The 14,163-nt window shown below is 47.3% G+C and overlaps 3 protein-coding genes across 4 annotated transcripts; 2 read left to right on the top strand and 1 right to left on the bottom strand.

Annotated features, from left to right (window-relative positions):
- The first annotated feature begins 2,672 nt into the window (after window positions 1-2,672).
- Window positions 2,673-7,460, top strand: LOC124485639 (rab GTPase-activating protein 1-like). Its single transcript, XM_047047358.1, has 9 exons — window positions 2,673-2,991; window positions 3,176-3,453; window positions 3,794-3,868; window positions 4,407-4,517; window positions 4,731-4,835; window positions 4,927-5,010; window positions 5,253-5,324; window positions 5,590-5,841; window positions 6,884-7,460. The coding sequence occupies exons 2-9, from the start codon at window positions 3,343-3,345 to the stop codon at window positions 7,094-7,096; spliced, it is 1,023 nt and encodes a 340-aa protein (XP_046903314.1). The 5' UTR covers window positions 2,673-2,991; window positions 3,176-3,342; the 3' UTR covers window positions 7,097-7,460.
- Window positions 7,461-7,577: 117 nt separating this feature from the next.
- Window positions 7,578-10,742, top strand: ebi3 (Epstein-Barr virus induced 3). Its single transcript, XM_047047349.1, has 6 exons — window positions 7,578-7,879; window positions 8,608-8,829; window positions 9,152-9,269; window positions 9,396-9,661; window positions 9,816-9,985; window positions 10,407-10,742. Exons 1-6 carry the CDS (start codon window positions 7,783-7,785, stop codon window positions 10,563-10,565), a joined length of 1,032 nt encoding a protein of 343 aa, XP_046903305.1. The 5' UTR covers window positions 7,578-7,782; the 3' UTR covers window positions 10,566-10,742.
- Window positions 10,743-10,780: 38 nt separating this feature from the next.
- odf3l2a (outer dense fiber of sperm tails 3-like 2a) lies at window positions 10,781-14,116 on the bottom strand. 2 transcript variants are annotated; one of them, XM_047047378.1, is made up of 5 exons: window positions 12,763-14,116; window positions 12,207-12,317; window positions 11,732-11,845; window positions 11,451-11,592; window positions 10,781-11,143 (listed from the first exon to the last, which is right to left on the bottom strand). In XM_047047378.1, the coding sequence occupies exons 1-5, from the start codon at window positions 12,809-12,811 to the stop codon at window positions 10,798-10,800; spliced, it is 762 nt and encodes a 253-aa protein (XP_046903334.1). In that variant the 5' UTR covers window positions 12,812-14,116; the 3' UTR covers window positions 10,781-10,797. The 2 variants fall into 2 exon arrangements, with proteins under 2 accessions (XP_046903334.1, XP_046903326.1); XM_047047370.1 differs by having other exon boundaries at window positions 12,207-14,116.
- Between the last annotated feature and the right edge of the window lie 47 nt (window positions 14,117-14,163).

The following is a 14,163-nucleotide window of genomic DNA, read 5'->3' as shown; positions in this document are numbered from 1 at the left end:
ACACACAGACACACATGCAGCAGACTGCAGGCACACACACACACACATACACACACACACACTGCAGATACAGTATAATATAGTGCAGTAGTCTTCAAGCCTGGTCATCATGGTCCACTGTCGTGTATGTTTTAGATGTTCCCCTGCTCTAACACACCTGATACTGGCTTGATGACTGGCTTGTTATTAAGCTCTGCTGAAGCCTGTTAACTACAGGTGTGTTGGAGCAGGGAATCAACTAAAACACACAAGACAGTGGGCACTGAAGACTGGGGTTGAATACCACTGGTATAGTGTATACTGCATGTGCTGATGCAGAAATGCACTGCAATTGTTCACAGACACAGTGCACATCAACTCAAAAACAGACTCACGCACACACTAATACATGTTTCTCTGCTACATGGCAAGAAGCTCAGATAGATCCAGATCCTTTGCATCCAACTCAGATTCCTCCCACAGACAGAGCATTGACATTGGGGAAGCTTCTACAGCAGGCCCACGTCTTGCTGTAGTGGGGGAAACAACTGCTGTAGCAGCAGATGACAAGCTCTCATGTGATGTCATGTTACTCTGCTGCTGCACCTTAGTTTCTCCCTCAACTTCCTCTTCTTTCTGTTTTCCCATTGTGCTTCATGCAATTTTCTCTCTCTTTCTTTCTCTTTCTCTCTCTTTCTCTCTCTCTCTCTCTCTCTCTCTCTCTCTCTCTCTCTCTCTCTCTCTCTCTCTCTCTCTCTCTCTCTCTCTCTCTCTCTCTCTCTCTCTCTCTGTCTCTTTCTCTCCCCTTCTTTGATTTTCTCCATTAAACACCAAAATGTGAAGGCGTTGGGAACAAAACGAGGGCTAATTGTATGTCATCTTGGTTCTCTGACGACAACACTTCCAGTAACCAGTATCCCACTTGCTCTGTGTGAGCTGCAACCCTTTAGAGAGCTCTGAGGGGAATCACATGAGATGTGACTGTTTGGTTTAAGGTTTCATCATGGATTTGTAATACAACATGGTTTGTTGCCAAACACATGTCTTTCCCCCCTTGTCAGTGCTGGCCCTTACTGCTCTGTGCTCCTCTGAGTGTTTCTGAAATTATTGAATCCCCTTTATTATAATACCAAGGAACAAGCACTTCTGAGTTACGCACGACTATTGAGAAAAGTATTTATTCAAAATTGATGATTTTGCTTGGTATTCTCACTCACTGTACTTTCCACTGAAGTCCTCTTCCTCACGTTTGATCTTTTGTACCTCAACCCCTCTACTCATGATTCTATGGTGATAAGGTTGTGAAAAAAAGAAATAGATATAATTATGATGAATTCATGTGCTTATTTAAGTGTCTTCTACACATCATGTTTGGTTCACCTGGGAGCAGCACTTTCACTGACGACACTGCTGCTTAGATTAGACCAGGAAATAGATATTTAGTTTTAGAAATCACCATTCCTGTATTAATCAGATATCTAGAATCACTTCAAGGAACGTGGATGTATATGATGTTTTTCTCTTTTTTAATCTACTCTTTTATTTCCAGATAAGTATTTTCAGAGGTTGTTCTGTATTAAGATACATATGAGATATTCTGAGAACAGTACAAATTACAAAAAAAAAGTCCACATATTTCACAGAATGTTCCTTTTTGAAGATAAATAAATGTTTGTACCTGCCTGGAAACCCCTGTGTCTTTATTCACTAAGGGAAGGGAGGATACAGTGGCGGTGACATGACTCAGACAGATTTAGGCCCAAATGTAGCTGGGAGGTTGAACTTGTTTGACAGAACAACACACAGAGTCGAACACACTACAGACTACCAAGGCCCAACATTTCTTACAGCACCACTGAAACGAAATAAGGGATAACTAAGAGGTCAAATGGAAAGAGAAAGTGAGTTTAAATAAGATCAGACTGTGCCCTGTATGTCATTCACCATGTTCTTGTTATTACTGTCAATACCTGCTGGACCAGTTCTCACTCCTGCAGAACGGCTCCTTCCAGAGACAATAGCTGTGAGGAGATACACTCACACCTACACCCTGGGGGGAATATCCTAGATACCACCAGAGACCAGCCCACCTTACACAAAGGGGGGGGGGGGGGGGGGGGGGCTCTCTCTAGATGCACTGTTAACAAAGAAGCCCTCCAACATGGATGGTCTCAGGCGGGCCAGAGAAAAGAGGGATATGGTAGAGAGGAAATCTGAAGAGAGTGTAGAGTGATGGGAAACAAGTCAAATGAAATGCCAAGGTGAGGTGTGAGATCATTGCAACACGTGAGGTCACCCGTGTAAGTTTCTCTTTGTACACAGTTGTCAAATGTTCACATGCAGCACATGCACCCATGCATACACACACATGCATGTTTGTTTTGCTATCCAAGTGAGAGCCAACTCTTTTAACACTAATTCTAGCCCTGAACACCCTGAACAACCCTAGAATTACAACTTGAAGTTGTGGGGGCCAAGAAAATGTCCCCATGAGGTCCACTTCTTCTTAGTTTACTATCCTTAGTTAAACAAGACCACTCACACACACCTTGGACTTTTTCAGGGGGTTTATGCACAGTGATAGGGTTTCAGGGTGTGGAGGCATGGACTGGGAGAGATAGAAAACAGACAGGGTAGAAAGGACTAGAAGGGGGCGTGTCCAAGTGTTTGTCACTTAAATACAGTCCCACTGATCTCATACGCACCTGTCAAACCAGTCGTTGCCCATCCATCGTCTACTCTACCTCACCGTGTGTGCTGCGAGTGTGTGTTCACCTAGCAAGTCGAGCTGCGTGAGAGTGTGCATCGTGGGGAGTTCTACCTGCCTGTGGGAGCGTCTCTGTGTTTTTCACCTGTCGGAGTACACCTTTGGACCTGCTCTCTCTCAGTGGAGTCATCTCAGCTGTGTCTGCTGGACTTTACCCTTGTATCAGTCGACTGCACTGACCTGCAGCTCCTTCAACATCAACACACTGCCTGAAACGTTCCTGGTCATCTGGGATCTCAGCAAAGGTGAGATCTCCTCCATGAGAGTCTGAGAATCTCCTCCATGGCTGTCGGACCTGCGGTAGCTTCATTAGATCTGAAACATGTTTTACATCTGAACTGCTGTACCGCAGCTAACCTCTGTCTTTCTCTGTCTGTCTCTCTGTCTGTGTGACTGACTGTCTGTGTGACTGCAATTCTGCCTGTTTAGTTGTTAGTGTCAGTGTTCTTGTGTGTGTGTGTGTGTGTCCATGTTCCTCTGTGACTAAGTGCTCCTGAGTGTGTGTCAGTGTTATTGTGTGGGTGTGCACGTGTGTGTTAGTGCTCCTGTGTGTGTGTTTACCCACCTGTGGGCAGGACTGTGAAAGGCTGGTCAGGATGATGGAGGAGGTGTCCATCGCTGTGGCATACGACGCTCACATTGTCGACCAGATGTCCGAGGAGGAGATCCTGGCCTGCCTGGTGGCCGAGTCTAAACCCAAACACACAGTAAGGTCACACCTTGAACACAACCACAACATAACACACCATGAGCACCATCATTACATGACCATTACGCAACACACCAGGAACACAACCATAACACAATCGCAACCTTTTTTTCATTGCCGTGACAACAGGATCTTCTCCAGAGCTGAGATTGTTACTCATCTGAGCTTTCTAGAACTCTTTATTTTTCTCTGTCTTGGTAATGATCTCCATTGGATCAGTCTTGTACTTCATGTCACTCCATCCATCTCCCACCGTCCGTGGTTGTGATAACTTTTCTCGGAGTGGAAGTTGCACTTGGCAGCTGTTGATGTAAGCTGTGTGTTCCTCTCCTCTGCAGGCTCCGGTGAAGAAAGCCAAGTTGAGAGCCAGCCAGCAGCGGCCGCACAAGGAGGATCCTATAGACAGATACCTTGTAAGATACACACACATGCTCCCACGTTCCCACCAGCACCCCCTGCCCCACACCAACCCCACCCATCTCATCCACCAGATACCAGTTTGAATCACACCCACTATCACCCCCAAACACACACACACCCACCATCCATCATCATACAAGCAAAACCTCCATTCTCTTTCACCCCGGTTATACCTGCCTCACCCTCTCTGCTCTTGCTCTTACCTACCCCTCCTGTTCTCATGCTCCCAACCGGACTGATTGCATTTTGCTCTACTTGTTCTTAGTGTTCTGCACACCATGTTTCATGAAAGCATGACTTGTTGTTTACATTCTGTGTGTTCTAATCCTGCTATATTCTGGGAGCTATGTAGTTACATTCTCTTGAGGTACAGTCAAGTCTGACTGAGTGTTGAGGTAGAATGTGACTGACAGGTTATGTTGAGACAGGACGGGTGTATGCACCAATGACTGATGATTGCAAGGTCACAAGTCCGATACATAGGTTTGATCACATTCTTGTTTGACCCTGACTGAGTGTTGTGTTCTGCAGAGGGAGAACCATGAGCTGCAGCAGGCCAGTCTACGTCTGGAGCAGGAGAACGACAGTCTTGCTCACAGACTTGTAACCAGTAAGATCTCGCTGAGGAACGCTCTGGACCAGGTAAATGTCCTCCAGTAACTGACCCAGACCCCTGAGCCCAAGATTTGCCCCTACCTTACCCTCTTGTGTCCTAGTCCTACACCCTCTACCGCCAACTCTACCCATTCATGAACCCTGTCCCCAAGCCCTCTTCTCCCTTCCCTGACCTCTGACCTTGAACCCTTCCCCAAATTCCAAAGCGTGACTCCTGACCTCAAGGTACTTTGTTGACAGACAGAGGACCAAGTGGATGAGATCACTAAAGAGCTGGTTAAAAGCCGAAAGCTTCTGCAGGAGACACAGGGAGAGAAGAGAGCGAAGGAGGAGGAAGCTGCCATGGTAAGAGACAAAGCAAGGGCTGGTAATGTTTGAGGTCAAGGTTCATCTCCTGGCTGCCAGCAAAGTCAGATCCTACTTTTATTGTTGCCAGCTGAAAGAGGTGTTCCAGAGGGAGCTGGAGAAAGCACATCTGGAGGTCATAAGGTCATCAGGCATCATCACAGACTACAAACAGGTACATCAAATGCTTCCTTTAAACATTCTATTCACTATACAGACACAGTTATCCAAAGTGCAGTTTTACAAGTATTTCATTGGTCAAGGAGACCTTGCAGAGTCAAGGAACGGTTTGTATTTACTGGGAACAATGCAAAATAACCACATCTCAGCTATCAGACACGGTGAACAATGTTTGTCATAAGATTAGGTAATCACAGTTTTCTGCTGATTATTTAAAGACACATTTTCTACTTCCAGATCTGTTCTCGGCTGACCAGCCAGCTGGAGAAACAGCAGTGTGCTGAGAGAGTTGAGCTGGACGCTCTGAAGGTAAGGCCACTAACCATACTACTTTTAATGAGATTTAAAATTGGCAAAATACCACAAGTGTATTATTATTATTAGGACATTTTGAATAGGGGATATTTAAATTTTAGAAAACTGACAGATAGTATGTAAAACCGTCTTTATGTAAATTCATAAATACCCTCTCTCGTCATCTGCCCGCCTGTCCCCTTTTTTTCTTTCTCTCTTTCTCCATCTCTCTGTGTCTTCCTTTACCCCCACCCCCACCCCGCTCCTTCTCTACCCCCAGAGTGCTGTGCAGGCTTGTTCTCGTTGTACCCAGCTCCTCCACACAGACGTCAGACCCACATCATCAGACGACACCGGTTCCACAGACACACCTACCCTAACTACCTCTGGTACTGTGCCACCAGACCAGCGCACACACACAGGCAAGAGACTGGACCAGGAGAAGGAGTCTCTCAGAGCCCAGGTTCAAGAGCTGGAAAAGGAGCTGGTTCAGACCAAGCTACAGATGGTGGAGGCCACTTGCATGATTCAGGTCAGTAATCTTGTAGCTCAACACACCAGAACCTTAGGCCGAATCCCAATACTCTCCCTTCCCCCTTCCCCCTTCCCCCTTCCCCCTTCCCCCTTCCCCCTTCCCCCTTCCCCCTTCCCCCTTCCCTCTCCCCCTTCCCCCTTCCCCCTTCCCTCTCCCCCTTCCCCCTTCCCCTTAGTTTTGCGTGTTCCTGTGAGAGCTAGTGGTGTCCCAATACTCTTTTTGAGCTAGGGGAAGGGCTAAGACTACACCCCTTAAAACCAAGTAAGATCGGGAGCTTACTTGAAACCTAGGGCTATGTGAGAACTGCGTGACCGGCAACAATGGCGGCCTCATCATCCAGAGAGTCCGATAAATGTAATATTTTCGGCTTATTAATTGATTAATTATGACAGTCTTGTTTTGTGTTATATACAGTCATGAACATATATATTTGCAACCATTTTCCTAATTGAAACGTTTCTAAAAATCGCTAGTTTGGTACGTTAATGTTACAGTGCTGAATTGCACAACAGTCCCGCATTCCTTTGACTAGCATGTCTACAGTTTTAAGGACACTCCATTAGCAATAGCAGCGAATTTCGTTTAATATCAGTGCATAACACTACTTGCTTTGGAGATATCGATACGTGCTAGATGACGTTCCTGTAACCAAGTGGCGTCCCATTTCTTAGGGATATGTAGCCCTTACCCCTCAGTTTCGAGGTCCAAGGGCCAGGGGTAAACTAAGGGCTAGGGGGAAGGGGTAAGGGAGTATTGGGATTCGGCCTTTATCACTATGATACTGCTAAATGCGTAGGGTGCATTGGATGCAACTAACCCACAGCAATGAAACCTATATAGAAGTCTGACAAATATTGACTCTGAGCCAAACTCTCCTCAATTACTTTTAAACTGTGTTTTGCACTCCACTTGACCTAAACCTATTTCCTGTCGTGGATGATAGAAGCCACTGTCTAGAAGTTAAAGTCTAGACATTTTTGTCTACAAGTTTCAGTCTGGAAGTTTCCACGGTGCTTCTCTAACTCCCTTTGTCCTGCAGGAGCTGGAGCATCAGAGAGGAGTCCTCACCAGTGACCTCCAGGCATCTAAGAAAAACTGGTTCAATAAGACTCTCACTACCCTGAGGACAGCTGGCGGGGGGCTGCAGGGGGTCAGCGTACCCTGGGACGGAGACCTTTCCCTGGAAAAGACTCTCCACAGAGGCCCCCTGTCTGCCTGGAGCTCCAGGAGCACCAGGAGATCGTTACACTAACCCTAACCTCTGATGGTGGAACACTGTTAACTCCTTGAGACCCACAGGGTTGCCGACAGCCCATGGATTTTTCAGGGTTTTTTGTTAGTTGTGACCAGTGTATTTCCTGTGGTTTGATTCACAAAACCTTTTGTGTGCACTAGGGGGCAGTCTCACATTGGGTTGCCTGCAATGAAGGCACACGTAGCCAGGTACTTTGAACTGAGCTACTGTGGTTTCCTCTGTCAATAACATACAAATACAAAAGTAATGCACCCAATGTTTGCACAGTAAAAAACATCTATAAGTGAAGGAAAATGTATGTACAGTATGTACTATATTGTGTATTTACTTGATGTAAATAAATAGGTGAAAATCACCCAACCTAAATTTGTGTGGCATAAACCCCCCTATTTTGTCATGATAAACATTTACTATCAGGCTGTTGTTTTCAAATGATGGGATGTTCTTCAAACGGATATTCCCACGAGCATGTGTTCCACTTTCACTATGACATTTTCTTCCCATCAGCAAGGATTAACATGATGACATAACGAAACTAGTGTGTGAACTTAGAACTTCCCATGGAGACTTTCCAAACCATCCGGAGATAAGAAAAGAGAGACTGAGAGACCATCCTTCCAAGTTACCCAGTGTGTCTATCTGGCTCACCACTCCTCTCTGTGGAGACTCTTGACTCCAGATCCATGTCTTGCTCCGGGGTTCAGGCCGGCTGGCTGGCCATGCTGCTGTTGCTCCTCAGCGGTGCGCTCTGCGTAGCCCATCCAATCAGAGAGGTGGAAGGTGAGTCTGACTCCGCCTCCTCCTGCGGAGCACCTTAGATGCTTCGTCCCTGGCTTTTCACCCTGATTGTTGTGATGGGTCGAGATCTGGCTTTCAAGGAGTCAAATCTGGTGGGATATGTACGTATGTTAAAATCAGTGTGTGAACTAAGAGACAGAGCGTGACACTGGCTGGTGTGCTGGTGTGATAAGTACAGGATAGGAGATAAGAACGATGTGGAAACCGAATGCATGTCTTTTTATTTGCATTTGCTTCTTGTTAAGATGTTTGGACTTGGTAAGAGAGAGAAAGAGAGTCAAGAAATCAAAAGGCTAGAGCAAAATAAGTTCTGGACTGCTCTGCAAAAGGCCTGAGATTGTTCTGGATTACCACAAAAACTGTGGCCTGTGTTCAGAATTGCTTTATTACTTTTATTACTTATAATATTATTTGTATTGATTTTATGTAAAGCACTCTGAGCTACAATTCTTGTATGCAATGTGCTATATAAATAAAGTCTTATTATTAACGTCAAATTAGGTTCTTTAAGAAGATATGTTTCTCAGCTCTTTATTCAGGACACGGAAAGAAGTATTGTAACCTTGATTCTGTAGGTAACATCACAATCTAACAAAGTGGATCTGCGACAACCTGTCAGACACTCCAAATCATTTGATTTGCTCTATTTGCTTCATTTGACATGATCAGATAAAAAAAAAATCACAACTCTTCTTTAACGATCTCCTCAGATGTGTATGTGGCAGTGGGCTCCTCCCTGTCGACGGGCTGTGGTGGGGCGGCCGGGGTGGAGGAGGGGGTAGCGGTGGGGGTGGAGTGGAGGCTGAATGGATCAGTGTTCCAGCGCGGGGCCAATCTGACCCTCCTCAGCACCAGCCTGGAGGACCAGGGCCTCTACAGCTGCTACGACTCAGCTGGACTCCTACTGCGATCACTGTTGCTTGACCCCGGGTGTGAGTCAAAAACACTGGCCCCGCGTGTGTGTGTGTGTGGGTGTGTGGGTGTGTGTGTGTGTGGGTGTGTGTCTGCTGTGTGTGTGTGTCTGCTGTGTGTGGGTGTGTGTGTCTGCTGTGTGTGGGTGTGTGTGTGTGGGTGTGTGTGTCTGCTGTGTGTGTGTGTGTGTGGGTGTGCGTGTGTGTCTGCTGTGTGTGGGTGTGTGTGTCTGCTGTGTGTGGGTGTGTGTGGGTGTGTAAAAGGAAGAAAAAGTGGAAGTCTGCTTTTTTGGACATCTGAAGGTGTGTTTAGTGTGTGACTGTGTGCTCCTTGCTGTGGTAGACCCCCCCTCCAGTCCTAAGGTGCAATGCTGGTCCCCCCGCTACCCCTTGCAAGCAATCTGCTCCTGGGAGGGGCACGCGCACAACATCCTACGTACACACTTCATCCTCTCCTACCGGTGAGCTGGTTGCACCTGATTCCACTTCACTGCAGCATTTAATTCAGCTCAAACTATATTCTAATATGTGTGTGCATGTGTGTGTGTACGCGTGTATGCATGTGTGTGTGCATATGTGTGTGTCAGAGGGAAAGGTGAGACCCAGCAGTGCCGCATCCACCATAGTTCTGGACGGCCTCTCCTGAACACAGAGCGCGCGCCCCTGAAGCCTGTGGCTCTGTCCCTGGGGGCTGAGGCTCCGCCCTCTGGACAGGTAGCCCTTCCCCCTGGGCAGGAGTGGTTCTGTGTGCTGGAGAATATGGATCAATACACCTTGTACCAGATCAACATCACAGCTGTCAACCCTCTGGGCAGATCCACTCAGCTACTGAGCCGCACCATGGAAGACATAAGTAATGACAACAGCACTCATGCTTCTGTTAGAATGAAGAACTATTGACCCTTCAGCAGAGCATTCCCTGATGATGTGTGTGTGTGCATGTGTATGCATGTATGTGTATGTGTGTGTGTGTGTGCGTGTGTGTTTGTGTGCCTCTGTGTGTGCAGTAAAGCCCGACCCTCCAGTGAACGTCCGTGTGGTTCCAAAGTCTTCCAGGACGTGCTTCGTGGAGTGGGCTCCTCCCCCCTCCTGGCCCTTCTTCTCCATCTTCCCCCTCAAGTACAAAGTGAAATACCAGTATGAGAGGCAGCGACGAGGCACCACAGAGACCGCCCCCGTGAGTCCCCACTCACCCAGACAACATGCTCCACTCACCATAGTACTGTGGTAACCACTGACACATACATGCTGCACACACCATAATACAGCATCAATACAATCTAAACAGTAATTACCACACACACAAGGGTGTGGGGAAGCCTTATGACATAAAAATGACAATTTGGCAGAAATTGAATCATTTTGAAGTTTGTTTTATCAGTTGGAACAAGTACACAGTTACATTGGAATTCTTAGTCCTGCTCACCTTGTTTCCCAGCGGTCTACACGGTCCTATAGAGTAAACTGTATTTTACTGTATAAGTCCTATACAGTAAAAAGAAAAGTGTAAACTCGACACCAATAAATCCTATACCTGTGTGAGCTGACTGTGTAACTCTTGACGCTGGATATCAGAGCAGTGTGTGTGTTCTCCTCAGCTGGGGCCATACGAGACCAGCAGCGTGCTTCTAGGAGGGCTGGTGCCCGGCTCCACCTACCTGGTCCAGGTGTGTGCCATCGATCTGCTGGACCTTGGCTTCTGCAGTGACTGGAGCACACCTGTCCACATGACCATGCCAACACGCAAGAAGAGATGACGACACCATCGCTAGACATCTTGAATGTTTGACGGCTTGTAACGTCAAACGGGTTCTGTCTGTTGCATGCCCAGGATGTACACACACAAAAAAAACACACATGTATTACTCCCTTTATTATTTTTCTGTTTTATGTACAAATAAACACCAAATGGATCAACGTCTACGACCATGCTATCCTGTGTGTGGGAGAGAGACAAAGCGAGAGAGACCAAGAGAGAGAGACTCAGTCTCAGTCAGACACGTGCACCACCAGAGGAGTGACAAACTCAGAGTGCCGTATTCCCAGGGTGAAGGAGGGAGGCCTGGGGAGGTGTGCCAGGACCTTCTCTGGGCTGTGGGTGCCAGGGCCAGGGATGGACGCCGCATTGCTGGGCCTGGGGGTCCGGCTCTGCATGGAGAAAGAGGGCTGGCGCTGGAGGTAGACGCTGGGGTCGGTGCTATTGTAGTGGCCCGGTCCGGGGGTCATGGCCAGGTCCTCCGAGGGGGCCCCGACATGCCGGCGGCTGGACATGCTGTAGCTGGCACTGGAAGCCTTGTGGGGCACCTGGGAGCCCAGCAGGTGAGGCAATGTGTACCTGGGAGAACAGAGAGCATGGGCCGCTGTTAGCATCCTGCAGTCATGCATGGGCCATTTGTTAACCTGTTATTTTGTTCATTTGTTCATCCTCTGGTGAGCCCGTCAAAGGAATAGCCTGCAGTCAATGTAACACCATGAAGTAATGTTTTCATGGAACAGACGTTTTAATCCCAAGCAGTGGACAGAGGGGATTGAAAAAGAAGCAGGCATTTCTGTCTTTTTCTCTCTAACTCCCTTTCTGTCACTCTCTCTTTAGCTCTCTTGCTCTCTTCTTTCTCTCTCTAGCTTTCTCTCCATCATCGTACCTGTTGGGGGCCGGCACAAAGTCCACTGCTCGGTAGCGCGTGCGGGAGCCAATGGTGTAAGAGGGCGGTCTACGCTGTCCATTTAGAGGCGGGGCTTTCTCTGGGCTATAGGCTCCCGGTCCCGGGGTCTGGAACAGCTTGTCTGAGGGAGGGGGGAGGAGACAAAGGAGTGGTGGTGGGGCCATATAAAGGGGAAGAGGAGACACGTCACCGTTTGACACACGGTGCAGGTTCGAGATCTGAACCATGAATGACATGAAGTGACATAGGCAGTAACATACTAGCACGTTTGTTCCTGCCCAGCATAGAGTAGGAAGGGGTTCCCACCCGTCCGAAGCGTGTCATCTTGGAATCGACGTGGTACCGTGGTCCTGGGCTGGAGTCGACAGACACCACTGCAAAATACAGGACACAAACAACAGGGAAGCACATCAGCCTGGTCCACTAACACTAAGTCAGGCTTGTCTCAGTGTCTCATGTTTTGGTTTGATCTCAGGCGGTGTCAGGGCTTTGTGGGACTTTCCTGTTATTGTTTGGAATAAACAGTCGAATGGATTGTTTTTGATCTGTTTTACTGAATGTTTATTCCTATGGGACACCGTGGTGAGCATAATCATATGTACTGTACCTTTAACCGGACCTGTAGCTAACAACAGACATGTGAAAATCGACCAGACCGAGATCTGAGGGGGGCAGTCAGGTGTAAGAAACACATACACACACAAGTGCTGGACGCTGCCCAAAGCCCTGACTCACTGGTGCTGCTCATGCGACTGTGGAAGGAGTAGGCGGGACTACTGGGCTTGGTGAGGTCATGGTTGATGTAGCCAACCGTCGGAGGGAGAGCATAGCGACCAGGACCTGGCCCTAGCAACGCAGAGTTGAGGATGATTAGAACAATGATGACAAAGGCGATGACAGAATGAATGTAACAAGTCATGTAAAGAAATTAAGCTACAGCATTGCGTGCCCTGCAGTAGTATCTTATGTACAAGTAAAGAGCTGTCAGTCAAATGTACTGTATGAATCCTAACAGAAGCAAACAACTGGTCTGTTTACAGTAGATTAGACGACAAACATTCACTAGTTCTCTTGTCTATGAGCAAATACATCTACATGCTCATTCATTGAATATATATAATCATCATTGAATCACTATAATCATTCATTGAATTTTGAACGGTTGACACCCTGCACTGTGACACAGTCTATTGTTTGGCTCTCTCTGAGGAGTGTCAATGTGGACGCACCATGACTAATGAGTCAAGGTCAATCAGGTGTCCATCCTATTTAACAGGTGACTTTGACTGACCTCTCTCTCTTCCAGCGATGATTGGACGTCTGGGCACCACTTCCCCCATAACCCGTCTCTCTTTTCCTGCTTTTTAGTCCTTTTTTTCTTCCTTTCTTCTACTTCTTTTTCTCTCTCTCTCTGGTCAGACCAGATACATCCTGTACTTGAGTATTGCACTAGTCTCTTCAGGGAAGATTAATTATACATGTCCACAAGGTGGAGAAACTCTATATAACATATCTCTCATTCCCTCTCTCTCTCTCTCTCTTTCTCTCTCTCTCTCTCCCACACCTCACCCCCCACCCCTCAGGCTACGCCCAAATCTGCATCTGACCTCTCGCGATCAAGTTTTCAGATTTTCATGCAGAATACGCGTCTCATGTTCCTGTGTGTGTTTAGAGGCAGGACGAAGAGCGGGATGGAGGCAGTTGCAGGGCAGAGACACACAGCCGAGCACTCAGGCAAAACCCAACATATCATTAGTGTTACGCTGCGTCTCATTACATAGTCTGTAGTCGTGTCACTGGGCTGCTGTAAGAACTGTATAGCAACAGGACTGCTAATTACAGCTAGAGCTAGGGCTTCCAGACTGTTCCTTCAGCTTGGCTGGAAAGTTAAGAGAGGCTATGAGACTTCATGAAGTCAGGACAGCGTGACAGATTTCACTGGACCTGTAGTTCCTCCATTAAGGCAGCCAGCAGAGGGGACTTCATCTCGTGCGCAGCACCCAGTATGGCCAGCATGACACCACCAGGCAAAGCATGAGGGCCACTCTAGTCCTTCTACCTCTAGGTACAGAGGTAACTAAAGCCTGCAAGCAAAGCTGTGAGCAGCAAACACTACTTAAATATTAACAAGCAGCGGCCCGGAGAGGCTGAGTAACTGGACCCTAACGAGTCATCAACGCAAGACAGACTACACAGGTGGTGTCCGCAAACACGCAGGGTCACCCAGACTCACGTTACCTCAACACCAGATAAAACAGAGTGTTCTAGAACCCAGCTCATCCTCCAGAAAGAGGGATTACAATGATGTTAAAACCACCCGTTAGGTAGATTTGTCTCAAGATGATGGTGTAACTGAATTTCTGCATGTGTGATATGCTTTCTGAGGTATCAATAAAGCAGACTCCAGGATGGAGAGTCTTGATGTCATGGTCCAGGCATGGAAACTGTTTTTACTAGGCTCTAGGTCAGAGATATTTATAGAATTGATTAATTCTGACAAGAAAGAGACGAAGTGTGGGCTGACTCAGTTATGCTCGGGGTTGTGTGTGTTTGGGGTTATGCCCTTCTAGGATAATGTTAGCGGTATAAAAATGAAGAGTTGGAAGATCACAGCTGAACACGCCAGGAAAGTGTCCTTCAAAAATGGCTACAGCAGCTCGTTCAATTTAGTATGCCCATGAGTGTTGTGTGT

The sequence above is a fragment of the Hypomesus transpacificus genome, chromosome 3 (assembly GCF_021917145.1).
Source record: "Hypomesus transpacificus isolate Combined female chromosome 3, fHypTra1, whole genome shotgun sequence".
NCBI lineage: Eukaryota > Metazoa > Chordata > Actinopteri > Osmeriformes > Osmeridae > Hypomesus > Hypomesus transpacificus.
Note: the sequence above shows the minus strand (reverse complement) of the source record. Positions and strands in the feature narration are given on the sequence as shown.

Excerpts from the sequence above, each read along its gene's own strand:
- LOC124485639 (XM_047047358.1), top strand. The coding sequence starts at position 3,343 with ATGATGGAGGAGGTGTCCATCGCTGTGGCATACGACGCTCACATTGTC. Across the intron at positions 4,836-4,926 it reads AGGAGGAGGAAGCTGCCATG|CTGAAAGAGGTGTTCCAGAG; the intron begins GTAAGAGACAAA and ends TATTGTTGCCAG. Across the intron at positions 5,842-6,883 it reads AGGCCACTTGCATGATTCAG|GAGCTGGAGCATCAGAGAGG; the intron begins GTCAGTAATCTT and ends TTTGTCCTGCAG.
- ebi3 (XM_047047349.1), top strand. The coding sequence starts at position 7,783 with ATGTCTTGCTCCGGGGTTCAGGCCGGCTGGCTGGCCATGCTGCTGTTG. Across the intron at positions 8,830-9,151 it reads ACTGTTGCTTGACCCCGGGT|ACCCCCCCTCCAGTCCTAAG; the intron begins GTGAGTCAAAAA and ends TTGCTGTGGTAG. Across the intron at positions 9,986-10,406 it reads GCACCACAGAGACCGCCCCC|CTGGGGCCATACGAGACCAG; the intron begins GTGAGTCCCCAC and ends TGTTCTCCTCAG.
- odf3l2a (XM_047047370.1), bottom strand. The coding sequence starts at position 12,390 with ATGACTTGTTACATTCATTCTGTCATCGCCTTTGTCATCATTGTTCTA. Across the intron at positions 11,593-11,731 it reads GGGCAGGAACAAACGTGCTA|ACAAGCTGTTCCAGACCCCG; the intron begins GTATGTTACTGC and ends CCCCTCCCTCAG. Across the intron at positions 11,144-11,450 it reads TTTGTGCCGGCCCCCAACAG|GTACACATTGCCTCACCTGC; the intron begins GTACGATGATGG and ends CTGTTCTCCCAG.